At 40.4% G+C, this 27,615-nt stretch overlaps 1 protein-coding gene and 1 non-coding gene across 3 annotated transcripts in view; one reads left to right on the forward strand and one right to left on the reverse strand.

Moving 5' to 3' along the window:
* Nucleotides 1-27,615, reverse strand: part of CDC123 (cell division cycle 123) — a 57,740-nt gene that overhangs the window by 28,466 nt on the left and 1,659 nt on the right. The window contains exons 2-6 of one of the 2 annotated variants that reach the window (XM_047741977.1): nt 24,039-24,110; nt 10,078-10,135; nt 9,793-9,825; nt 3,489-3,584; nt 1,265-1,371 (exon numbers count right to left, since the gene is read on the reverse strand). In XM_047741977.1, the coding sequence (XP_047597933.1) occupies nt 1,265-1,371; nt 3,489-3,584; nt 9,793-9,825; nt 10,078-10,135; nt 24,039-24,110 (366 nt within the window). The remainder of the gene's footprint in view (nt 1-1,264; nt 1,372-3,488; nt 3,585-9,792; nt 9,826-10,077; nt 10,136-24,038; nt 24,111-27,615) is intronic. The other variant, XM_047741978.1, reaches the window with a different exon arrangement.
* On the forward strand, nt 19,480-19,605 carry LOC125108139 (U6atac minor spliceosomal RNA). Its single transcript, XR_007129817.1, has one exon. It is a non-coding gene; the product is annotated as a U6atac minor spliceosomal RNA (small nuclear RNA).

Consider the following 27,615-nt stretch of genomic DNA (forward strand, 5'->3'; position numbering starts at 1 on the left):
CCAGGTGCACAACTGACATGCAGTGAGTTTATTTTTTCTTGTGCCAGGCTTCTCCTCAAAAAAGGATCTGAAGTTGAAATGGGGTGAATGGGCAGGACAGACTACATGAACAGATGGGGAAGAGGTGCCAAGGTACCTCCACCCCTACTGACCTGCTTAGTTGCTGGATTTTGTGATATGCTTTAATTTAGAGATCAGTTTAAGTATTAGTTTAAGTGGGATAACTGGTCTGTGTACAATGGTAAGAGGGGAATTCTAAAAGAATACCTACTTTACGACAGAATGAGAGAGCCTGAAGAGTTCACTAGCAGGTCAACAGTGCAGGTGGGTTACCTGCCTATGAGTTCTTTAGCTAAAGAGTAACTAGCAAAGAAAGGAAAATAGCAATGCCACTTCTAGAAATATATTCTAAGAAAAAAATTAGGAACATCCACGAAAATTTAGCTCAGGGATATTCACTGTAGGACTCTATAAAATAGAAGGCTGATCAAACAAATCATGTTGCAGTTGTCCAGTGGAATACCATTAAAGTAATTTTAAATAGTGACACACATAGGTATTTAAAGACACGTTAAGATGTCAGCTATATACTGAAAGCTATGAAGCAATACAAACTACATGATCCCATTTTTGTGTTAAAATGTCAGAATATGGTTAGAGACTGGTATACCTATATTATACATATGCACAGAAAGAATTCCGGAAGTACATAAAACCAACTATGGTGAGATCATGGGTCCTTCCACATTTCCTGTTTTTGTTTAGCTCGAATTCCTAATTTTATTTTTCTATGATAAGCATATGCTGATTTTATAATGAGAAAAAAATTGCCAAAATATTTAATGGACAGATACAAATATTTACATATATTCATTGTAGCGCATTTACTATCAAAGGAAAAGAAAATTTGCTTTAATAGGTGTTATTATATGGAACTGTTATTGTGTTGTTGGTTTTTTAAAAGATTTTATTTATTTATTTGAAAGAGAGAGAGAGACAAGAGTGAGAGGAGGGTTTAGGGACAGAGGGAGAGGGAGAAGCAGACTTCCCACTGAGCAGGGAGCTGGACATGAGGCTCAATCCCAGGACGTGAGATCACAACCTGAGCCAAAGTCAGATGATTTAACCGACTAAGCCACCCAGGCAACCCGGAACTGTTGTTTTTAACAGTGCTAGAAGAAATGGGATGTTGCCTTCAGCAAAACTCTCCTAAGTACAAAACTCTCCTAAACTACTGACATGGGAGATCAAGAGACATACTTACGGCTGAGTGAAGTCACGAGTGATGAAGTCAGAACTCTTGAACAATAGAAAGATGTCGCTGAGGGTTTTACATTTCAGAGAACTGTTCATTGCTATCCAGTATGCATCCTAAATAATAATGATAAAGCACACTCAACTTAGCATATATTCCATGTCAGTTGCTTTGAATGAGGTTCAGGCCCATATACAAAACTGATAATGCACATTACATTTTTTTTTTAATTTTTTTAAATTTATTTTCAGCGTAACAGTAGTCATTGTTTTTGCACCACACCCAGTGCTCCATGAACATTACATTTAAAGAAAAAATTCAGGTGAGACATTTTAACTATACTGTCCAGTGTCAAATCGTACTTCTAAACGGCCAAGAGCAGGGCTACTGCATGCTGGGTTACGAACACGGAGCTGGTAAGGTCCTTACCTTCCCACTCAGGCCCCAGCACTTCCCTGCGTTTGTCTTACTGATGATGAAAGAGGGGGGAAGAAGTATCAGAAGTGCTGACACTTCAGCTAAAAGATCAAGGTGTAAAGAAAGAGCCCGACTGACTACTCTCTAAGAAAAAGGAGATCCCTTCTTGCTTCTGGGCAGTGAGAGCTGGGACACCTGAAGTGTGAGGACTAGAGCAGTTCAGACCCATGTCTACCAAATCAGGGAGAGAGGAGATGAGATGCACCATCACAGCTTTCAATGGTGAATGTCTCATACATATGAACCAGAAAAAAGGTAAGAATAGCAGGCACACTAGGCATAAGGCTTAGCAAAACATGCCTAAAAATGACAGAATAATTAAGTCATTTATTAAACATACTTCTCCCATAGATCAGACACAGGGCAGTATCTAATTTCAAGAAAACTGCAAAAAAATATCTAATTATCCACACACGAAAGACAGCAGTGGCACATAGTAGGCACACAAAAAGTAAAATATAAATGAATAAGTGAACAACTTCAAACCACAAATAATCTGTCATTCTTAAGTGTAAACCCTCAGCCCAGTTCAGCAGTAAGAAATGATTCAAGTTACTGCTCATATAAAACTAAAAATGAGATTGAATAACTTCTTTATAATAACCTCTTTACAATTTCTCCCAGTGAAAAAGATGATGAACTTCTGGTTGAGAATGGTACACTGACCAGAGATTTAATTCCACTGAAATAACGGTAGATGCACTGGAAACCATGAACTCCAGGGAGAACAGAAGAGTGAACAAGAACACGAAATCATCCTATAGAGATGCGCAGAGAACAGGAACACTGAATGATCCTACCTATCAGATGTGCACAGAGTCTGCGTTACCAGAACATCAGAGACACTACAACCTAACCTAATCAATACATGACAGTACTCAGCTGAGGAGAGTGGAATATAAAGTAGCGAGAATGGGAGAAGAGAGAGCAGAACCTTCTCATTCCTGAGTGGGCAGCAATAATGAATACTGACAGCTAAAATAGTAAAGGAAAATGACAAAAGAAAGCATTGAAATAGTGACAGCCACTGCCTCTGAGGAATAAGAAATGGCAAAGTGAAGGAAGTATCAGGATCTGCTGGTTTGGGGAGCAAGAGTCTAGATCTTTTAAAAATTTAAGTGATGTACATGCATAACTAATTTTAACCAGTAAAAATAAAGGCTAGATTAGGTACAATTTGTCATTCATTCTAGAATAAGAAAAGAAAGGCACACGGGATGATTTTTGAAAATGCAGGTAAATCTTTGAGTCTTTAAATGAACTTTGCTGCCATAGTTGTTTTCTATTGGTTTAGAAAAAAGACCAAATTTTTCCACAAACCTTGACATAAAAACAACTTGTCAATGCATGTCATAATGATAAAATACAATTTAAGAACATGTCAGCTGAATTCTCTAATGGCTCTATGTCTAGGTCCTGTGATTTTTTAATTTTCATTATTTTTCAACAGAGAAAAATTTCTCTGTTACACTGAACAGCTAAAGTTTTGAAAGAGGCAGAGAATGGCCTTCCTCGGGTTCTAGTACGATCAGCAACGTAAGAGGTTGCAACTGTCTTCTGGCAAACTATATAGTATTTTACAGACTCAGGAACGTGGAAAATCAGGAAAGTAAGAGGGGGAAAAATAAAAATAAATACCACAGTGTTTTCCCTAGAATTAGAAATAAAATTAAACCCTCTGTGGGGATATAAAAATAAATGAATAGCAAAACAAAGAATATTCAAACAGCTGAGAGATTTACTGATGTGTTCCTACCCTTGGGGCACTCCAGTTAAGCTTAGGAAATACACTGCCCCCCAGGGAATTGATAGCTTCTTGGACTTTCGTGGTAAACTCGGGAAATTCCGGTGCCTACAGAGAGAAAGGAGAAATCATTTGGGCAGGTTGATAACAGCACAATAAATACAGAAAACAAGATCAAAATCTCAAGGTTAAACAATTAGGCATGTTAAAAATAAGTTAGAATACAAATTACTATCAGAATTTCTGAACTGAGCTAAATAAAATCAATGATCAAATATTTACCAGAAAGGCAAAAAAAAAAAAAAAAAAAACCAAAAAAACAAAACAACAACAACAAAAAAAACGAGTGCCCAAATGGTACTTTCCAAAAAACAATCAAAACCCAGGAAGCTTAAAAGACAGATGTCACGAGGCACCTGGGAATGTGAGGAAGGACTGAATGGTTCTCTTAACATCTACAGAACTAACAGTTATTAAGTGGAGAGACAGATGGAATGTCACCTGTACTCATACTCCAACACTCCGAAATAACACCTCACATTTAAAGGGCCAGAAGCCTTTCCATCTAGAGGAAAAGATTCTTGGGCATATCCCCAAAAGCCTTCATGAGAATGAGAAATAAATGATATGCTTAACTGTATTTAAACACTGCTATTTCCAGACAAGTTTTAATATAAACAAAACTCAAAAATAGGACTGTAGTGCAGTTTAAATGTTCTTTCCTTTTGAGTTGATTTTAAAATGCAGTTTATATAAGCAAGTAACCAAAATGTAAGAGTGTCATTTCAACCAGGAAGTCAAAAGAAACAGTATGAAGAAACACTCTTCTGTGAGCCTTATGTCCCTAGCTAAGGAGCACATGAACATTAGCAGAGAAAAGGGGACTGAGATGCGGAAGTGGGGTCTGCAGGGGACAGAATACAAAAACATTAACAGGTTTGCCAGTCACATTATCCCTTTATATCTGCCGCCCCCTACTGGGCAACTGCATTTTCTGAGAAAGTCCAGTAATGAGTTCTTCCGTAGAGGCAAAAAACGTTAATTAATACACACTGCTTCTGTTAACCCCCATGATCTAATCCAGCTACGACAGAAAGAAAACTGTGTTAAGAGTCTAGGAAACATAGCAAAAAATGTCAGTTTAAAATAATAGGTGACCTATCCCTCAAACTAGAAACCAGCTTTAAGCAGTAGGCTAGTGAGTAAAGGGAGAGATCACAGCAAACTGGATCCCCTTCCTCTCTCCTACAAATGTCTATGCTGTCCAGACAGGCTGGTAGCATCTTCAGTATCTGCAACCGTGTCATCTTCCTTGTAACATCTTCAGCTTAGACACAGGAAATCAAACAGCTGCCTTTCAGAGAGGCTTTCAAAATGAGTACAGCCTGAGTCCTTTACCTACCATTTGCCTCTCCCCATGAGAAGAAATTATGATGTATGTTGAGCCAATAATTTCCTTACAACCGGCTGAAGTTGCTGATGTGGCTCAGTTACTAGGGTACTATCCATAAAAACACTTATCTAAAATCTGCATTAGTGGGGCGCCTGGGTGGCTCAGTGGGTTAAGCCTCTGCCTTCGGCTCAGGTCATGATCCCAGTGTCCTGGGATCGAGCCCTATATTGGGCTCCCTGCTCAGCGGGAAGCTTGCTTCTCGTTCTCCCACTCCCCCTGCTTGTATTCCCTCTCTCGCTGTGTCTCTCTCTGTCAAATAAATAAATAAAATCTTAAAAAAAAATAAAATAAAATCTGCATTAGCAATATTTTCAATGAATAGTGTAGTTCTATAAATTTTACAACACGAAGGACTCAACTTTCAAAGACAAGACAATTTTCCTAACCCATAAAATTTCCCATTGCTTTATATTTTATGTATTATGAGAGGTGACCGATTCCCTCAAATCCTCAAATTACTCAACTTCAGGAAATCCTGCTGTCAGGATCCTAAAACAAACTTAAATTATAAAGTTTACGTATTGTGGAGAAAAACGTGTGCTTCAGTGGAAGACCTATGTATTATCTACCTATAGCACACCCTCTGGATGATCGGATTCTAGCTAGGTCTATGAGCTGTTTTACAACTTGACACGTACGTTAAGTGATAACAATGAAAAGTATTTCTATGGACATAAAAATTCTACCCTGCTTGATAGAGAGCCAAGTGTCTCCCCTGCCTCCCCAACCCTTGAGAGGCAAAACCAATTTTGCCTCATTTACATATTCATTCATTACATATATTATATATATACCTGTGTTCCTGGATTCATACATTCAACAATTTGGTATACTTAACCCCGACCTTTAAATTTCTTAAGGGGACAAGGTTACAATGCAAATGAAGCTCCTAGGGCGCCTGGGTGGCTCAGTTGGTTAGGCGACTGCCTTCCGCTCGGGTCGTGATCCTGGAGTCCCAGGGTCGAGTCCCACATCAGGCTTCCTGCTCCGCGGGGAGTCTGCTTCTCCCTCTGACCCTCCCCCTTCTCATGCTCACTCTCTGCTTGTACTCTCTCTCTCTCTTATTCTCTCCTCTCAAATAAATAAAATCTTTAAAAAACAAACAAACAAAAACAAATGAAGCTCCTTACTTACTCACTCTCCTCCCTAATCTTCACCCCTCTCCTCCCCACAGGCAACCAGCATTACAGACTTGGACATATTCTTCTAGAGTCATGATTTATACTGAATGATAATATGTGCCTGTCCATAAATTACAGCATTTTAAAAATTTAATACAACTGCTGTCATTGATATGTATACTTTTAGCAAACTGCTCTTGCTTTTGAGATTTACCCACCTCAACGGAGTTTTCCCATTTTTTAAAATGTATTTTTATTTATTTATTTGACAGACAGAGATCACAAGTAGGCAGAGAGGCAGGCACAGAGAGGGAAGCAGGCTCCCCGCTGAGCAGAGAGCCCGATGCGGGGCTCAATCCCAGGACCCTGAGATCATGACCCGAGCTGAAGGCAGAGGCTTAACCCACTGAGCCACCCAGGTGCCCCTGTTTTCCCATTTTTAATTCAGTGTTTCTGTATCTAGATTAATGGACTCTTACCATTCATTAATACCTTATATTTTCCTCCTTGGGTCCTGGCCCAGATTCCTCTACTAAGAGTGTTCCACCATGAATATTCTCCTGCTCAACAACATCTAGTTCCACCCAGCAAAACCCAAATCATTTAGTAACTTTTTATTTTGAAATAATTTCAGAAAGCATTAAAAGAAGAGTAGCAAGAATTTCCATATACTCTTCAGCCAGTCTTTTACCCTGTTTTATCATTCCACATCCAAACCTTTCTCTCACAGGTCTATGCAGATGTGTGCATTTACTTATATATACACACATATAAATAACAAAATTTTTTCTTATATTCTTTAAGTAAGTACAAGTCATCCTGCCCTTTTACCCCCAAATACTTCATATGTTTCCTAAAAGAGCAGGAACATTCTTTCACAGAACCTAGAAAAATGATCAAAATCAGGGAGCTAACACTGATAGAATACCATTATCTTATTTACAGATCTTATTCAAAATGTGCCCATTTTCCCAATAATGTCCTTTATAGCAAAAGAAAAAATTTCCTTTTTTTTTTTTAAAGATTTTTATTAATTTATTTGACAGGGAGAGAGAGATCACAAGTAGGCAGAGAGAAAGGCAGAGGGCGGGGGGGAAGCAGGCTCCCTTCTGAGCAGAGAGGTCAATGCAGGGCTTGATCCCAGGACCCTGAGATCATGACCTGAGCCGAAGACAGAGGCTTAACCCACCGAGCCACCCAGGTGCCCCAAGAAAACATTTCTTTCTGACCAAGGACCCACTCCAGAATCACACCACTGCATTTAGCTGTCATGTCTGCTTGATCTTTAATCTGTAATAGTCCTTCTTTATGTTGTCCTTTATCTTTCATGACCTTGATATTTTTGAAGAGTACTGGCAATTATTCTATATAATTTCCAAAGAGCTGCGTTTGCAGGAGGTTTTCTCATGATTTGATTTAGGTTATCCACATTTAGCAGGTGGTGTGTCCTTCTTAGTGCATCATATCAAGAGGTACACAATGCAGGTCTGCGCCATCACTGACAAGGTTAACTATGATCATTCAGCTACCAGGTCTTTCCACTATAAAGTCACTATTTTCCTCTTTATAATTAACAAGTAATTTTGGTAGAAATATCTTGAGAATATTAAAGTATCCTCTTTCTCATCTAATATTCACCCTCTAGTTTTAACATCTACTCCATCAAGTATTACTGTGATGATTGCCAAATGATGATTTCTGATTCCATAATTCCTTCTGCATTTGTGAGCTGGTGCCTTTTCTACTATAAAGAACTTTCCCTTCTGCTCCCATTTATTTAATACAATCATTTAATTGTCAGTATGGGATCACAGATCACCAATCTTAGCAAATGGTTATACTCCACTGATATCCCTGTTTTGACAATCGGCTATTTGGCTAGGAGGAACCCATTCAAGCTGTCATGTCTGCCTCATTCTTACTTTCTGACACAGTCACAAGTTCATCTTCTCTCTCCTACCCTCAGTCTTAACTTTCTCCAAAGGGCTTCAACTCCTTTCGGTGGAGAAGGTATCTGGAAACCAAGATCAGGGGACTAGGTATGCTCACTGCCACCATGATATCACCACATCACTGCTTCCAGTCCTTAGTGAATAGAGTTTGGTACATACACACATGTAAATTATTAATTTCCCTATCTAGCCATCTATTAGAAAGCATGAGCTGGGGACACTTGGCTGGCTCAGTGGGTTAAGCCACTGCCTTCAGCTCAGGTCATGATCTCAGGGTTCTGGGATCGAGCCCTGCATTGGGCTCTCTGCTCAGCAGGGAGCCTGCTTCCTCCTCTCTCTCTGCCTGCCTGTCTGCCTGCTTGTGATCTCTATCTGTCAAATAAATAAATAAAATCTTTAAAAAAAAAAAAAGAAAGAAAGAAAGCATGAGCTGGCACTGATAATCCTCACTACTTTTAGGGTCTAGGTCAAATACTATGTCTCCCTTTCCCCATTTCTAGATGACCTCAGTTCTAATTGTTACCCTCTGTGTTCCGACAGCACTTCGTCTTCTACTCCCAAACTGAGGCATCTTTCCCTGCGGGTTTATAAACTCGCTAATGGCAGGAATCAAACCAAATTCCTCTTTGTTCAGAACCCACTGGAGTGCCCTAAATACAAGAGATCACTAATATGCATGTTTAACTGAACAGGATTTTCAGACATGCAGAGGGACTGACTTGCACGATACCCAGAGTAAAATAAGGCATTGAAACTTTCTCTTTCTGCATATGTTGGCATGCTTTTCATACCTAAGGAAATATACTGGTTTAGGCATCTCCACTTACTTTTCTTGTACTGTGGATACCAGTTCTCTTCCATTAAAATAAACAGAAGTATCTTATTTAGAGTTGTATTAGACTATAACTTTCCCTAAAACTAGTTTCCCTTGTGCCTGTACATATATTTGCAGGAAATTATATAAAAACTTTTCTCTTTTATCTCAAGTTATAATAAGTTTCATTTATCTACTATATTTTTAGAAATACATGTTTTACCACACTCATTCCTTTAAAAAGTATTTCTTTTTTTTTTTTTTTTAAGATTTTTTTTATTTATTTATTTGACAGAGAGAAATCACAAGTAAGCAGAGAGGCAGGCAGAGAGAGAGGAGGAAGCAGGCTCCCTGCTGAGCAGAAAGCCCGATGTGGGGCCTGAACCCAGGACCTGGGATCATGACCTGAGCCGAAGGCAGCGGCTTAACCCACTGAGCCACCCAGGTGCCCCTAAAAAGTATTTCTATTAAAAATATATTTCAAGTTGAATTAGACAACAGCATTCTTAGCATCAAAGACCATAATATACTCAATCAACTTCTACATTTTTATGATATTGGTTAAAGCCACGCACTTCTCTGCTCTCCTTTGAAAGAAACTGTAATTTTTATGCCATTTAAATATACTTAAATAAGTGACTATAGATTTTACTTTAATTCAGGTTCCACAGATCTGGGAACCTCAAAACTCAATGTTAGGCTTAATTACTTCTTTCAGAGCTCACCAGAAACAAGTCAAGGCACCAACTATGCACTTAAAATACTTCCTTTGAAATCAAAGGGAAAGAAGGGCAGGCCATATTTGCCTATAAACAATGATTCAAGTTATTCTTCAAAGTAATCTATCAAAACCAACAGAGAAACATACATCTGAAATAGTGAGTAAAAGGGATTGAGAGAGATGTGGACTGAAACCCTGAAGCATCCTAAGCAATAGTGTGAGGCTGTCCCCACACTGGCATGGCTCTGCTCTTACCGTAAGCGTAGCCGTGTTCTCGTCATCCGACCACTGCACGAAGAGGACAGAAACAAAATATTAAATGTGGATAGTGTACTGGGCTTCCAAAAAGCAATGCTCCATCTAAAACTGATACATAAATACAAGAACACCTCTTTCTGAAGACAAACTACACGTCAAAGTGAGGTTTTTGTATAATTTCTCACTTTACCAAATGTATGCTAAGATGTAAATATCAGAACCATAACAGGGCTCATTTAAATTACAAGAGTCTATAGAATGGATTTTGTTTTTTGAACAAACCTGTATTTCTTCTGCCTCATCATCACTGTCTGGTTGAGAATGTGTTGGTGGATCTTCCCTAAAAGAACATAAAACAAAAATTAAGCAAGAAAAATGCTTCGGTACCATGTATGTAGTCATCATTTCATAAGGGGAAAAAACATAAAGAAAGATAGCCTCAGAATTAGAGGATGTTAGAAAAAGTTCATTTTTTAGGGGCACCTGGGTGGCTCAGTCGGTCAAGTTTCTGCCTTTAGCTCAGTCATGATCTTGGGGTCCTGGGATCAAGCCCGGCATCAGGCTCCTGGGATAGAGTCCCATGTCAGGCTCCCTGCTCAGAGGGAAGGCTGCTTCTCCCTCTCCCTCTGCCCCTCCACCCCACTCATGCTCTGTCTCTCTCTCTCTCAAATAAATAAACACAATCTTTAAAAAAAAAGTTCATTTTTTGAGACAGAAACTAATAAAAGCTGATATAAAATTAATGAGTACGCTGCCGATAAGAGACAGAAGAAACACTTTCTGCCCTCTTCTCAGAAATCACTAGAACCAAGGAAGAGAAAACCTTCAACTCCGGCTCTGAGGACACAAGCAGTCATCTACAACTCTGAATCCCGACATATGAGGAAGTGCCACCACAGACAAGGAAAATCAAGTGAGATGAAGGAGCCAAAAGGAATCATCCAGAGAGCTGTTCTACCGAAGAGCTGGAATACCCCAGGGAGGCAAAATCAGGAATCTTTTGCTTATATTGTGACAACGCAGCATGTGGGCTGGTGTCAACAATTACCCTGGATCGGGACAGGCACAACAGAAAGGTGTGGGGAGACAGAGAGAGAAAGACTCAGACATGCTATCTTTGAAGAAGCTTGTGAGCAAAGCACATGTTGAAAAGAACCAGTGAACAGCCAATCTTCATTGCCTAGGGAGGAAGCAAAGGCTGAAAACAGAGTATTTCCTCTCTAAACAATAAACCACAAATAATTGGCCTGTGAAGAACTCACGACATTAATGAAAACAATAATAATCAGAACAGGAACCAGCATAGGATCTGTACCAAGAAACTTCAAGAAGGGAAAGGGAGGGTTCTGGTTGACCATGGGCAGTTCTCTATCCTATGCTCCCTCTTGAAACTCCACTAAAATGGTAGGGAAAATCCCAAAGGAAAAAAAAGGACCAAAAAGGAGACAACTGCAGAAAAGAGACAGCAAAAAAAGTTTGGAAAACAGAAAGCCAATGAGGAGGATAACCCAATGAGCAACAGGCAGAACCTAGACCTACCACAGATGATGGAAAATGAAGCTCTGGGCTACCAACAGGTGACCTGTGTCCACATCAGGGTCAGTCCGCACACAGCCCTCCTCACCCTGCATACCCTAACAACTAATCCTTCTCCATGACCAAAGAGGCTAAGGACTCAGGTCCATAATGCCCCAGAGGAAAAAGAGGGTGAAATGCTACAGTATGTTGAGAAGCCATGTGAAAGTCACACTGACTAAGGCCACCAGTCCCCTTCCTCCCACCCTGCTCCCAGAACACACACAGATTACAAGACTTTTCTCTGTAGAAACTAAACCACCTCAGAGGACAGACCTACAGATAAGATTCACTGGAAAACTTCCATCAATACCTGCTGATTGCTGGCACTCTTAGTCAGCAAGCCTCACCTGGGTACAGAGTGAATGAGTATGAGTTTGAGTGTGTATGTCCAATAGGAATAAAGGCCTAGAATCATACAAAACTAAAGAAAGGCTCCAAGATGAAAAACAGTATTTTTAAAAGGAGAGAGAAAAGGTAATATATAAGAAACAGACATTAAAGGGACCAGGTGAAAAGTATTTTTAAAAATCATTAATAAAAAGATAAAAGAAGATATTGCATCCATGAGAGAAAAACAGGAAGCTGTAAGAAAGGAACAAAAGAGAGGTGCCTAGGTGGCTTAGTCAGTTAAGCATCTGACTTTTTTTTTTTTTTAAGATTTTATTTATTTATTTGACAGACAGAGATCACAAGTAGGCTGAGAGGCAGGCAGAGAGAGAGAGGTGGAAGCAGGCTCCCCACTGAGCAGAGAGCCCAATGCGGGGCTCAATCCCAGGACTCTGGGATCATGACCTGAGCCGAAGGCAGCGGCTTTAACCCACTGAGCCACCCAGGCGCCCCCTGACTTTTTTTTTTTTAAGATTTCATTTATTCATGAAAGACAGAGAGAGGCAGAGGGAGAAGCAGGTTTGACTCTGTCCCAGGACTCCCGGGATCATGGCACCCTAAGTATCTGACTCTTGATCTCAGCTGAGGTCTCGATCTCAGGGCCATGAGTTCAAGCCCCACCTTGGGCTGCCTGCTGGGCAGGGAACCTACTTTAAAAAATAAATAATTTTTTTTTCAAATAAAGGAAAAAAAGGAACAGAGGACAGTATTAAACCTGAAGAAATGAAAACATGCAGCTGCTATTTAAAAATTCAATAGGGGACACCTGGGGGGCTCAGTAGGTTAAGCATCTGACTTGGGCTCAGGTCATGATCCCAGAGTCCTGGGATCAAGCCCCATGTCAGGCTCCCTGCTTAGTGGGGAGCCTGCTTCTTCCTCTCCCATTCCCCCTGCTTGTGCTCACTTGTGCTCTGTCAATAAATTTTTTTTTAAAATAAAAAAATTTTGGGGGGCGCCTGGGTGGTTCAGTGCGTTAAGCCGCTGCCTTCAGCTCAGGTCATGATCTCAGGGTCCTGGGATCGAGTCCCGCATCGGGCTCTCTGCTCAGCAGGGTGCCTGCTTCCCTCTCTCTCTCTCTCTCTGCCTGCCTCTCCATCTACTTGTGATCTCTCTCTGTCAAATAAATAAATAAAATCTTTAAAAAAAAAAATTCAACAGAATGAATGGCAAAATGAAGGAAATTTCCCAGAAAGAACTAAGAAGACAGAGAGACAACAGAGAAAGAATGATACAATTCAGAGATTCCAACAAGCTTCAGTATTTAAATAACAGGTGTTCGAGAAAAAGAAACCAGAAAATATGAGAAAATTGCCAAAGACAGAGTATTTTTTAAATGTTCCCAAACTGAAAAGTACATCTCTAGAATGGAAGGGCTCACCAAGTACACAGCACAGTGAATGCGGGGTGGGAGAGGACTCAGGCGACTTGCAAAGGCGACCACAATAATTCTTCCCATCTCGTCTGACACACTCCTCTATGGGGTGACTTTGCCACTCTTCCCATCAAAAAGTGGCATTTATGTCCCCCATTCCTTTCATTTAAACTGGCTTCAAGACTCACCATGACCAACAAAATGTAGCCAACTGACACCATGTAATTCTAGGTGTCAGAAGCCTTTACAGCATCTGCTCTCCTGTTTGGAATGCTTCCACCAACTATGAGAAGATGCTAGGGTAGTCTTCTGAGATGAGAGACCACATGGAAAGAGAGGCCTAGCATCAACGGCCAGACATGGGAATGAGGCCACCCTAAAACACCCAAGTATTCAGCAGAACCACCAAATGACAACAACATGATCTTAGCAAGACCAAGAGAAGACTCACCGGTGTCAAGAAGTGTAGGGGTTCTGAGATTTTACCCTACTTGCAAGCTAACAGGCTAGCTCGTCACAGTTTCTTGGACTCTGGCAGAAGACCCAAGATGCCTAGGTCAGAAACAAAGGACTCTTTGACTTACAGCACAGCATCAAGCATGAGCTTCATCTGCCCATCAGATTCCACTGGCCCCTCTGTCCCAGGGGAGATCAAAGAGTGGCCCAGGTTTGCCTCACAACTGAGGAACCCTGAATTTAGGGAACCTCATCTTTTATAATGGGCTGCAGGTGAACCTGTTTGGTCTGGGACCCAAGGGCAGACACACTTGTCTTTACCTGTACTAGACAGTAAATAAACCTGCTCTCTGCTAGGGAGGGAGCCACTACCTCTACCTTCCAAGCTGTTTGCTATACAAACATCCTAGAAAGGACAGTCAAGAACAAAAGCTTTAGTGCCTCTGCGTGCAAGACAAGCAATAACTGAGATGCGAGAATTGTCTCTCAACACCCACCTGAGCAATCACGGACAAACAAAATGTTTATTGTTCTAAGTCAGCATGTTTGGGCCATTCAGAGGACTATCATGAAATATAAGACATGAAAGAGGAATTCTCAAAAACATTCATAAAGAAAACTGGGTCACAATAAAGGAAGACAAATCAAAATGACGAAGGACCTCACAGCATTCTAGAAGACAGCAGACCATACCTTCAAAATCACAAGGGAAATTTTCTGCCTAGAATCCCATACTAAGCCAATTCATGCCCCCACCCCACCGCCCGGAAAATCTATAGTAGAATAAAAAATTTTTTCAGGTATGGAAAGACTCAAAAGTGTTTCCTACTATGCACTGCAGAGCATGACAGTCAATAAAACAAGTAACTCAAGAGACCCAAAAATGTGATATCCAAGGGAGAGAAAATAACACAAAATAGTAAAGTATCAGGATGACAACTGTGTACCAGACCTGAAGAGCTACCAGGCTGAACAGGACGATGGGGGATTGCTAAAATGAAATATCCAGGAAAGGAAAATGGAAGTGATCCATCCGGAAGTGTCCATGAGTATTTAGAGAAATAGCTAACAGGCTATGACCTGTCTCCTGAACAGTTGCTAGGTATTAGTGAGAGACACATGGAAAACAAAGCACATTTAAAGAGCATGGTTTTTAGGAAAGAAAAGGTAATCACATTGTGGCTCAGTAGCCACAATAATGTAGTATATTGTAACTAATGACTCTCACTTAACCAAAAACTGTAATGAACGTAGAGAAGGCACAATAAAACTAAATCTTCAAACACTGTAATACAAAGTCAAGAAATAATATCTAAGGTGGATATAATATCAAGAAATAGTGAAGTATATTGCTAATAAGTGCAAAGCTACCAACAGTGGTTCCCTTCGAATTTGTTGAGGGTGTATTACATGGTAAATGATACAGTAGCAATCACTGGAAAGGCATATCCTCCTTTATAAATCAAGAAATTGACATGCTGGCTTGTCAATCATTCAATCAATCTGGTGTAATTCTGTTTAACATGTATCAATCCGTTCCCTAGATTTTCTTTTTTTAAAGTAATCTCTGCACCCAATGTGAAGCTTGAACTCACAACCTCGAGATCAAGAGTCGCATGCTCTACTGGCTGACCCAGCCAGACACCCCAGTTCCTAAACTTTTACCAACCCTTCACAATCCTAAAGAACTGACTTGCCAGATCCTATAGTATAGCCAGACGCTATAGTACAGTGATAATGCTAACACGCTGTCACTAGTGAATCCCGGCTCCGGGAGCCAGACCTTCTCCTGCCTCTCTCTAAACACCACACATTTTTAAATACATTATCTTTAATAAGGCTTATTTAACCTTACAATACAAAAGGTACTCAATGAACTTGAAAATGTATTTCACCACTCTAAAACATCACTTTGTTAGTATAATGAAATACGTTTAAAAAAATCATATTTATGGGGTGCCTGGGTGGCTCAGTGGGTTAAGCCTCTGCCTTCGGCTCAGGTTATGATCTCGGGGTCCTAGATCAAGCCATGCATCGGACTCTCTGCTCCCCTCTGCCTGCCTCTCTGCCTACTTGTGATCTCTGTCAAATAAATAAAAAAAAGTCTTTAAAAAATCATATTTATAACCAGTGTATCCATATACTTCTTCAGAAGAATTTATTGCAGTACCTGCTGTGAGGTATGTCCCAAAACCTGGTCACCGTAGATGATGGGTGAGTATAAATCTGCAAGTTTCCCAGACTGGCTTTCTAAGGTATATCTCTGACTACTGAGGACTGAATTGGCCAAAGTATGATGCTAATATTTAAGGTATTCTGTATTTCTTATATCATATCCAGCACAGAGATGGAACATAAGAACAATGGGAAACCTTAAGAGAACTGGCTTTGGATCAGAAAGAGCTTGAGTGGGTCAGTTCCACCGCTGTTTCTCAAGAGCTTTGCACCATTATCCCATCTATAAAATCTATAAAATCAGGATAGTAGCAGCTATCCCGAAGAGTTGTGAAGATTCAAATCATGAACACACCTAACATGGGTTTTATAATTGGCGTCTTACTATTTTCTGCCTTAAGGGAGACAAGTGAGGAAAGAACTTGGGATCAGAAAGGGACAAGTAAAGATTAATTCCTGGAAGCAGTGAGTCAGATCCAACCTATGAGCCCAGTTCCAGTATCACCTCTACATAAAAACTTCCTGAATCACCCCACTGATTATTTAAACTTCAGAAACATTATTAGAAGAACAGATGCTTTTATTCCAAGAAAACAGACTTCTATTTATTTATATCTTTGACCTGGCTACTAAAGAGGGACTCCCCAGGCAGGGTATCCCTCCCGCCATCTTGTTATTTCTGTAGCACACTCAGCACTCACCTCATGAGGGTGGGACACACCCAATAATGTACAATAAAATGAATCACCACCTATACCAGAAACGCACATTACCAGCTTCCTTTCCCATACCCTCTGTAGGCAATAATAATCGAATCAAGCATTCTTTCTCATTGAACCCTGGATATAGCCTCAGAACCCTTTCTAAATTCTAGAAACCATTACCAGTAGATCTGAACTGGCAAACAAGATAAACCCAGTTACCATCCTTGGTGTGTACTATTCATCTGACTCCATTTAGGCCGCCAGGGGAAAGAGTGAAGTAATCATGTTCATTTATTCACTCATTCAACAAATACTTATTGAACCCAGACTCTGTTTCAAGTGTAAACAAGACACCTTATAGAGCTGAGAGTCTGGAGTGAAAAAATGTCCTCTATGTGGAGGTAATGGGAGATTAGGCATGAAGAATCGAGACTTATGGCAGACCCCAACAGCCACTTCCCCATTTCTCTGTTAATAAAACCTCCAATGTGTCCAGAAACGAAGTGCCCCTGTGCCTTATGGACTTCTCCCCAGCCATGACAGTATGTACAGACTAATCTACCACTCCCAGCTGTTCCATCCCCCCTACCAGTGAGGGACCCATCCCCGACCAAAAGAGCCAGAGACTTACTGAGAAAGTTTGTCCTGCTCTTAAAGAGGGACATGAGACAGGATCTCTGGATATGATATTGTGAGGACATGATCTCTGAACCGACTATGGTGAACCTGGACTCTCGAGAGGAAAACCAGGAAATTCAGAGAGAAGCATCACTGAACTACTTTCCAATAACTGCCATGCCTTAGGGCTTCTTATGAAATAAGTTATTTGCCTCCTTATTTAAGCCATGTTTAAAACTGGATATTGTCTTAGTCTGTCTGGGCTACTGTAACAAAATAACATACACAGGGTATGAAGAGGAATTTATGTCTCACAGTTCGGGAGGCTAGAAGTCCAAGATCAGGGTGCCAAAAGGGTCAGGTGCTGGTGATAGCCCTCTTCCAGGCTACAGATTGCCACCTTCTTGCTGTGTCCTTAAATGGCAGAAGGCACAAGGTTGCTCTCTGGGGTCTCTCTCATTAGGGCATAAAGGCCATTCATGAAGCCTCCACCCCTGTGACCTTATCACCTTCCAAAGGTTCCACCTTCTAATAACAAATATCTTCGGGGGTTAGGATTTCAACATATGAATTTGGGGGCCACACAAACCCTTGGACCACAGAAGATATTCTATTACTTGAAACCAAAATCACCCCATTTGACCCAGGGAATAAACAAGAGAGTGCTGAATGGCAGGTTAAGGAGATAAAAGGCCACATTCACTTCATGGGAGCTGAAACTGATGAAATTATATTCAAAGACTTGGTCTGTCTTTTATTTTCTTTGTTGTAACAACTAACTTGGAAACCTAGAAGAAAGCATTTAATTAAGAATTTCACTTTCTGAGATGGGTATCCTTATACACTAGTGTTAAGACCATAAACTGGTACAATGGTTACAAAAGCTATTTGGCAATACTGGTCAAGAGTCTTTTTTTTTTTTTTTTTCTAAATTTGATTTATTTGTTTGAGAGAGAGAGAGAGCATGCACACATGAGCAGGGGAAAGGGCAGAGGGAGAGGCAGAAGCAGACTCCTACTGAGCAGGGAGCCTGATATGGGGCTGGACCGGGACCCTGGAATCATGATCTGAACCGAAGCCAGACGCTTAACCAACAGCCACCCAGGCGTCCCCTGGTCAAGCGTCTTAAAAATTTTTATAACCTTTGCCATGTGACTAGAGCCTAGGATTCTTATTGTGCAGAAATAATCCTAAATGCAAACAGTGTTCCACAAAACAATGTGTTCAGTGAAGAATTATTTTTCAGTAAAGTTGTAAATGACCTATATGCCCAACAACTATGGAATTAAATCAGTAATAAAAAACTATATGCAAAAATTATGCAGTTATTAAAAATAACTTTATCCCATTTTAAAAACATGGAAAAATTACACTCTGGTTTCAATGATAAAAGAATATAAAATTATCTATGTAGTATGCTCATAACTTAGGCTAAAGAAGATATGCCAATATTTGAACAGCATTTGCTTTTAAGGTGGTGGAATTATACGTGATTTTTCTGCTTCTTTATATTTTGTGTAGTTTTCAAGTTTACTATCATGAGCAATTATCACATCTTGATAATTAAAAATGAGATGGGGGCAATTTTATACATGATGGAATTTCTAAGCATTCATATTGGTCCCACTCCCTACCATTTCAGAATTTATTTTACCAAATAAAACCAATTCGTATGTGTTCCATGGTCTATGCTAAAGAAAAATGCTTAACTGATCTATCTCAGTATGTACAAATAACAAGTAGTAGTTCACTACCGACCTACTCACAATAAAAGAATACTCAATAACTCTAGTTCATTAACTCTATTTATCTGTAACTATAATACTGTATTCTTTGATGCAGGGCAACAATCCATACAAAGGAGCTAAAATGTTCACATAATAATAGATGCAGTTATGGTACTCTATAAATAATACTTTAAATAAATAAACACTCATTCACCTAAAGCTGTTACTATCTGAACTCAGGATGAAATTACTGGTAGAATACAATCAGGATTACTCTAGCCCTAACTGAAATCATGTAGGGCTTTAATTGCTGAACAAAAGAAAACCATTAGGATCTCCTGATTGGAGGCCAAGAATTCTACTGCTGATATGAACTCTGGACTGTGCTATTATCTGCAGGGTAACTTGCTCTGTTGATCAATACCTTGGATCAGTAAGTGATGACTGATATTGTGCCTAGTGAGTCTAGATATTATTCACTCGGAAGTTGTTTTGTTCTCCAAGGTTACCCCAACCAAAACTGTTAGCCCATTTAATATTTTGATATCCATTAAGGTTAGGTTAAATTATGTTACTTTTGGGTAAATTAAAGCTCCATAGGGTCTTCTCATCTTATTTTTTTATTCCCCTACTCTTCACAGGAAGGTAAAACAGATTAGGATAGCAAGTGTTACATGAACTGAGAGAGGGTTGACACTCCCCTTTACAAGGATGGAAGAGACTCTCAGGCCTAACAACACATATATGGTTAAGGAACTGCCACCTACTTTGAGGCATTTAACCATCGTTTTTTAAAAAACAGACTTTTTTTTTTTAAGATTTTATTTATTTATTTGACAGAGGACGCAAGTAGGCAGAGAGGCAGGCAGAGAGAGAGAGAGAGAGAGAAGCAGGCTCTGCACTGAGCAGAGAGCCCGACGCGGGGCTCGATCCCAGGACCCTGGGATCATGACCTGAGCCGAAGGCAGAGGTTTTAACCCACTGAGCCACCCAGGCGCCCCAAGAAACAGACTCTTAACAATAGAGAACTGATGGTTACCAGAGGGGAGGTGGGTGTGGGATAGGTGAATTAGGTAATGAAGATAAGGAGTACACTTGTCATGATGGGCACCAGGTGATGTATGAAGTGTTGAATCACTATACTACACACCTAAAACTAATAGTACACTGTTAACTAACTGGAATTTGAATAAAAACTTAAAAAAAAAAAAATGTTCAGGGTGCCTGGGTGGCTCAGTGGTCAGTGGGTTAAGCCTCTGCCTTCGGCTCAGGTCATGATCTCAGGATCCTGGGATCAAATCCCGCATTGGGTGGGGGTGGGGGGGGGGGTCTCTGCTCAGCAGGGAGCCTGCTTCCCCTTTGCTCTCTGCCTGCCTCTCTGCCTACTTGTGATCTCTCTCTCTCTGTCAAATAAATAAATAAATGTCTTAAGAAAAATAAATGTTCAGGGCACCTGGGTGGCTCAGTGGGTTAAGCCGCTGCCTTCGGCTCAGGTCATGATCTCAGGGTCCTGGGATCGAGTCCCACATCGGGCTCTCTGCTCAGCGGGAAGCCTGCTTCCCTTTCTCTCTCTCTCTGCCTGCCTCTCCGTCTACTTGTGATCTCTCTCTGTCAAATAAATAAATAAAATCTTTAAAAAAAAATAAAAAAAAAACAAAAAAATAAATGTTCATAGATAAAAAAATAAAATAATATAACATAAAATAAAGTATCACTGACTCTAAGGGGGAAAAAAAAGATTAGGATAACAAGGAATATACTAAGAGGGATATACAACCAAGCCCACACACAAAACACAAATACTGAGGTTTAAAAAGACACATTTGGGGCACCTGGCTGGCTCAGTCGGTGGAACGTAGGATTCTTGATCTCAGAGTTTTAAGTTCAAGACCCACAGTTGACATAGAGATTACTTAAAAATAAAATCTTTGAAAGCAAAAAAGAAGACACATTTTTAAAAGCTACTTAGCTATGAAACACAGCAACAGAGATGAATCCCAAAAGCATTATGTGGAGTTAAAGCAGCCAGACACAAAATACATACTATATTTCACTTACATAAAGTTCTAGAACTGGCAGAACTAAGGCATAGAGATGTAAATCAGATCAGCATTTGCCTGGAGTGGGGCAGGGGGAAGTAGGCAGGATTGACCAAAAAGAGGTAGTAGGGACTTTCCTGGGGAGTGGAAATGTTTGGTATTTTTCATGGACAAGGTGATGAAACAGCTGCCTGTATCTACCTAAATTCACCAAACGTTACACTCTGCGCTCATTTGTTTTACAATCACACCTGTAGTAGAATAGTCATTTAAGTTACACCTCTAATTTTCAAGTTTTTACCTAGAAAAGGAATCCAATCTAAAAATTACTTCCCTTTTCAAATCGAAGGCTTTTCTCAGCCTGAGCAAAATCTTCATTCATCTATAGCTGTTCAGCCAGAAATGAGGGGGTGATTCTTGCCGCCTCCTTCTCTGTCACCACGTCCTGAGGGCACAGCTCGAAGTCACCACAAATCCATTCACTTCTCCCCTTTCAGGGACACCACCATAGTTCAAGCCACTGTCAGTTTGTACTGGATCCAAGGCAGTACCCTCCTAACTGGTCTTCAATTTCCACATGGTAACTGGTCCTAGTTCAAAACCTGTGATCTGCCAGGGTCACTCTCTTGGTCAGAGCTCTTTAATGCATTCCCACTGACCTCAGAACAAATTCTAAGATCTTTAACAGGACTCTCACACATCCTCTTATCACCTCCCCCATGGCAGTTACCAACTCTTACACCATTCAGCTCTCCATGCTCCAGCCACATGACCTCTTTGGAGCGTCCTGCAGGTCAACAACTTCCATGCCTCAGAGCCCTCCTTAAGGCTGTTCCCTCAGCCTTAGGATAGGATAATTCCTTATCTTGCAATTATTCTAAGTTAATGAGACTCTCAAACAATAATTTTCAAGTTATTATGAGGCTGAGAATACCAAAACAGAAATATAATCCAGAAAGCTACACAGAAAATTCATGACAAGGGAAGGGGGGAGGGGTCGAAAATCAGTGTTACTTTGGGGCACCCGGCTGGCTTAGCCAAATAAGCGTCTGACTCTTGATTTTAGCTCAGGTTGTGATTTTCACGGTTGTGAGGTCGAGCCCCACCTCAGACTCCATGCTCAGCGTGAAGTCTGTTTAAGACTCTCCTTCTGCTCCCCCAACTCGAATGCACACATTCTCTCTCTCTAAAATAAATAAATACATCTTTTTAAGAATTAGTGTTATTGGGGCGCCTGGGTGGCTCAGTGGGTTAAGCCGCTGCCTTCGGCTCAGGTCATGGTCCCAGGTCCTGGGTTCGAGCCCCACATCGGGCTTTCTGCTCAGCGGGGAGCCTGCTTCCTCCTCTCTCTCTGCCTGCCTCTCTGCCTACTTGTGACTTCTCTCTGTCAAATAAATAAATAAAATCTTTAAAAAAAAAAAAAAGAATTAGTGTTATTGAAAACATATGCAATTCTATTTGTAATTTTCTTCCTTCAGCAAATGTCTATCAGGCACCTCTTATGTGTCAGACACTGCTCCAAGAGCTAGGAACAGAACTGTCCATGTCCCAGTTCTCAAGAAGCCAGCATTCTCATACCAGAATAGTAATGGGACTGATATCAGATGGAAATAAGTATTTTTTTTATTATGTTCAGTTAGCCACTGTGTAGTACATAATCGGTCCTTGATGCCATGTGCAGTGATTCATTAGTTAAGTATAACACTCCATGCAGGAAAGAAGGATTATGAAGAAAAGTAAAGTGAGGCAAGGGGGTGAAGAGTAAGGCACCAAAATGTGCCCACTCATGCCACAGAGCAGCGTTCAGCCTTACAGGGAAGGAAACTGAAACAGCAGAACATGGACAAACCCCAACGACATCATGCTGGTGAAATAGAGCTGGTCATAAAACAACAAATACTGCACGATTCCACTCAGGTAGGTCCTGAGAGTACTCCAGTAACAGGTACAGAAAGTAGAATGGTGGTGGCCAGGGGCTAGTGAGAGGAGGAAGGGAGGCAGTGTTTCCATGGGACCGACTTTCGGCTTTACAAGATGAACAGAGTTCTGGAGGTGGGTGGTGGTGATGGCTGCACATTATAAATGTACTTAGTACCACCGAGCTGTGCACTTAAATATAATTAAGATAGGAAATCTACAGCTATGTGTATTTTACCATAATCAAAAATTTTTGTAATATTGCCAAGGGAAAATTATTTCCAACCTAGAATCCTACAAAAAAGGAGTACAGGGCTGCCTGGGTGGCTCAGCCGCTGAAGCATCGTCCTTCAGCTCAGGTCATGATCCCAGGGTCCTGGAACTGATTCGGGCATCCGACTCCTCACTCAGTGGGGAGCCTACTTCTCCCTCTGCCTGCTGCTTCCCCTGCTTATGTGTGCATGCTCTCTGTCTCTCTGACAAATAAACAAAATCTTAAAAAAAAAAAAAGGAGTACAGTATAAAGCAAGGGTTCCTTCTCGTTAGGCTGTTTTATTAAGGCGGGTGAGAGATGAGCACTTAGGTAACATGACCTCTGAGCAGAAACCTGAATGAAAAAAATAGGAACTTCATTAAATTCTATGATTCTTAAACTTTTCCAAGTTTGCACTAAAAAGACTGAAGCATGGCAATGTCTTCCCTTTTTGGACAGAGGAACAACATGAAGGTAGAGATGGGGTTAACCGTGGGGGAAGAAGAAGTTAGGGAATTACATGATACACCTGGTGAAGCCGTTTGAAACAATTTTTTATCTTAAGAGCTGACGTATCCTGGGGCACCTGGCTGGCTCAGTCAGAAGAGCAAGCAACTCTTGATCTCAGGGTCATGAGTTAGAGCCCCACACTGGGTGCAGAGATTACTTAAATAAATAAACTTTCATAGCATGTCCTCTTTCTCCCTCCAACCTCTCTCCCTACCTCCAGAAGAAAGAATTATCACACTCATTTTCTCAAGTTAAAGATGAAAGTAACTGCCCAATTTCTTAACTGGTAGCTACTAGAGGAGGAAGTACTCAATTCTGTAACTTATTAATTGAGCATTGACAAGAAACACAGGACAAAGATAAGGACATAATTTTAGCTAGGGAGAAAAAAAAGTAGAGAATGGTCCCAAAGCTAATGTATTTATTTTACATGGTAATCAATGAGATTCAATCATCACAACATTTCTTCATAATAAAGCTCCAAGAATTCCTTCTGGTATACTTTACCTTCCTGAAACCACCAGAGTTCCATCATCGAGTAAATAATCCTTCACATTCTGAGGAAGTGGAAGAATGACGCTTTGGAAAAAAAAAAAAAGGCATTTATCAAAAAGGCATCATTTTTTTTTTTTATAATTTTTTTATTTTTTTCAGCATAACAGTATTCATTATTTTTGCACCACACCCAGTGCTCCATGCAATCCGTGCCCTCTACAATACCCACCACCTGGTGCCCCCAACCTCCCACCCCCCACCCCTTCAAAATTCTCAGATCGTTTTTCAGAGTCCATAGTCTCTCATGGTTCACCTCCCCTTCCAATTTCCCTCAACTCCCTTCTCCTCTCCATCTCCCAAAAAGGCATCATTTTAAAAGACCAAACATAAGCAGAGAGAAAAAAAAAATCAAAATTCAATTTTTTAATTACTTATTTCCTTTATTTTTAATATATGGTAGGAAATGTTAATGATGTACATTTGGGGGTGCCTGGGTGGCTCAATGGGTTAAGCCTCTGCCTTCGGCTCAGGTCATGATCTCAGGGTCCTGGGATGGAGCCCCACATCAAGCTCTCTGCTCAGCAGAGAGCCTGCTTCCCCCTCTCTCTCTGCCTGTCTCTCTGCCTACTTGTGATCTCTCTCTCTGTCAAATAAATAAATAAATAAATAAATCTTTTTTTAAAAATGTACATTTGGTAGCAGCACATTAAAAATTAGAATAATATGAATAAATCTTGTGGTAAACTAACTTCAGCTCATGCACTACCACAATCATGGTAAAACAAAACCAGACAAATCCGAAGAACCATACTGAAATCACAGTATGAAACGCATCAGCTCAAGAGAATTTTGAGTGAGTATCTATGTCTTTAAAAAATCAGAACCAGGAGGTATTTGCAGCAACACAGAAAATGTAGCACACAAAGCAGAAACACCATCTGACCATCTTCTAAGATAGAGGGCAGAGGCAGACTTAGGATCTGGAAACCATTCTTTGGTTGGCAATGAGAGTGAAGGGCTAAGAATTCATGATGTGTCTGGGTGTGTTCTGGTGGCTTTCTGTTCAACTGACTGCCAGAGCTATAAAGCTGTATTAGTCTACTCTGTTTCAGATAATTAAGGGATGGCAAAGCCATAACTGGAAGTCATTGCAAAATTTCATGGGATCATTAGATTTTTTTTACTCTGTAATAATAAATCATGAAGCAATTCTTCCGCAGGTACATAAAAGGAACACTATTATTTTGAGGTATATATTCTTTAAAAAGTAAAAAGAAATGATGGCCTGCTTTCAAAGAGTCAAGAGAACATCATCGACTTATGCATCATCTACTTATTTTCTGGCACATTAAAAATGTTTTGTGGGGCGCCTGGGAGGCTCAGTGGGTTAAGCCTCTGCCTTCAGCTCGGGTCATGATCTCAGGCCCTTGGGATCAAGCCCTGCGTCAGGCTCTGCTCATCAAGGAGCCTGCTTCCCTCTCTCTCTCTCTCTCTGCCTGCCTCTCTGCCTACTTGTGATCTCTCTCTGTCAAATAAAATAAAATCTTTTTTTAAAAAAAGGTTTTTGTGCACAAAAAACATTATTCATGGACTATTTCAGTTTTAAAGATTAACAGCTGATCTATCAAATTCATAATTTTACATTCAAAAGCCTAGTCCTTCAGGATTTTAAGGTCAACCACCCGATCTTACTATTCCATTTGTAAATTTGCTAAATTTTAACCAATTTCAAGTGAGCCTTTGAAACTTAAAAGTTGCTTAAAATTTTTAAACTCTACTATCAAAAGAATTATCCAATTTTATTTTTAAATATGTCAACTGTCTAATCACAAACAAGCCTTCCTAAATATTTAGCTTGTAATGAACCCAGCAAACTAAACCATAAATGCAGTCAATCTGAGGTTCTTGCACACATTCCAATACTACCTAAAATCTTGAAAAATTTTCTTACTCATTTTCAAAGTTTATCTTCTCGGGGGCCCGAGCCTGAGAAATGCTGGCAGGAAGGCCAGTTCCTAGACATCTACGGTGGTTTTCCTGACCCCAAAGAGAGCCCAGAGTCCTCTCCCCTGCTGGTCGTGTTTCTAAGCCCCCAAATCAATGTTTTCAGAGTCCATGTCCATCATTTTTGAGTTACACTCAATCAGACTCAAGTCTGATTTTTGAATCTGGACTTTCCCTCCAGGTTGCACCACCCCTTCACCAGATTCAAAATATCTTGTTTATTGTTGGATTCTATTCTGAATTCTTTGCATATTCTTCCTACTGGAGAGTCTTCAACTCTTACAGACATTAGCTGACATCTAGATCCCACTTACTTCTCATGGGTCACTGACTTCTAGAGCCCCAGTTCTGAAGTCATCCTAATGAGCTTATCATGCATTACGTTATGTATCACAAGGAGGATACCAAAGTGATTCCATTAAGAACTGAAAGTCTATGATGGGGGAAAAATACAAAAGGAAAAAAAACCTACAGTACAACATGTTAAGTGCTGTCCCGGGGAGGGTGTACCAAGTGCTGCCAAAATTCAGAAGGGGGGGGGTGCCGGGGTAGCTCAGTGGGTGGAGCCTCTGCCTTCAGCTCAGGTCATGGTCCTGGGGTCCTGGGATCGAGCCCTGCATCGGGCTCCCTGCTTGGTGGGGAGCCTGCTCCCCCCCCCCCCCTGCCTGCCTCTCTGCCTACTTGTGATCTCTGTCAAATAAATAAAATCTTACTACAAAAAAAAAAAATCAGAAGAAGGAACTGTGCGTAAAAGACTGAGGCCATAAATAAGTCAATGCCAGGGAAGCTTTTCACAAACCTAACAAGGCTGTCAGAGAAGAGCTTAAGTCGGGTCATTGAAATCCAAGTGCAGGTGAGAATCCAATGAGGCCTGACAGAAGTAAAAGAATTAAATGACAAAGTTCCTATCCCATTTTATATCCTATTCGGTATCTTATATATTCAACATCCTATTCTAGATCCTATTCAAGTGAATATAATTATGCACACACAGATAAGTTATTCTAATATAATTTTAGAGGTAAAAACAGGCTTTAAAAGATCATTTATCATAGCCTTTATGTTTAAGGAAAGTAACTGATTCATGAAGTAAAGAGGCCGGAAGTCATCTAGCTAATGATTCTTAAGCCTGAGTCAAAGTCCTAGAACTTGTCAAAAAATAAACCTGTATTCTTACCCACCTAATCATCTCTGAACCAGGATTAATAAACACTGAAAAATAATGCTGAGTCAGTAACAAGAATATGATCTCAGCATGGAAGCTGACAATGACAACGCAAAGCTAACAGAGCCCAACGAGATTCGCCCAGACTGTGGAGGGATATCCTGTCAGATGTGAGGTTCCAGTAATATCACTACAGAACCAAACAGACTGAAGAAAGAGTTTAAAGACAGATTAAATAACAGTTTCAGGCCACACAGTTTAGCTGTGAACTGTTGGGTTTATTCCTGGTTTATTCTCCGTTCTCGGCTCCCTATGAATGGTACACATCCTAAACTTATTTTGCTTCAGTGGAGCTTTGATTAAATCCAAAATGTAACAACAAACAGCATTTCTGTGTGTTTACTACATGCCAGAAACTGT

Source organism: Lutra lutra, chromosome 8 (assembly GCF_902655055.1).
Source record: "Lutra lutra chromosome 8, mLutLut1.2, whole genome shotgun sequence".
In the NCBI taxonomy this organism is placed as follows: domain Eukaryota; kingdom Metazoa; phylum Chordata; class Mammalia; order Carnivora; family Mustelidae; genus Lutra; species Lutra lutra.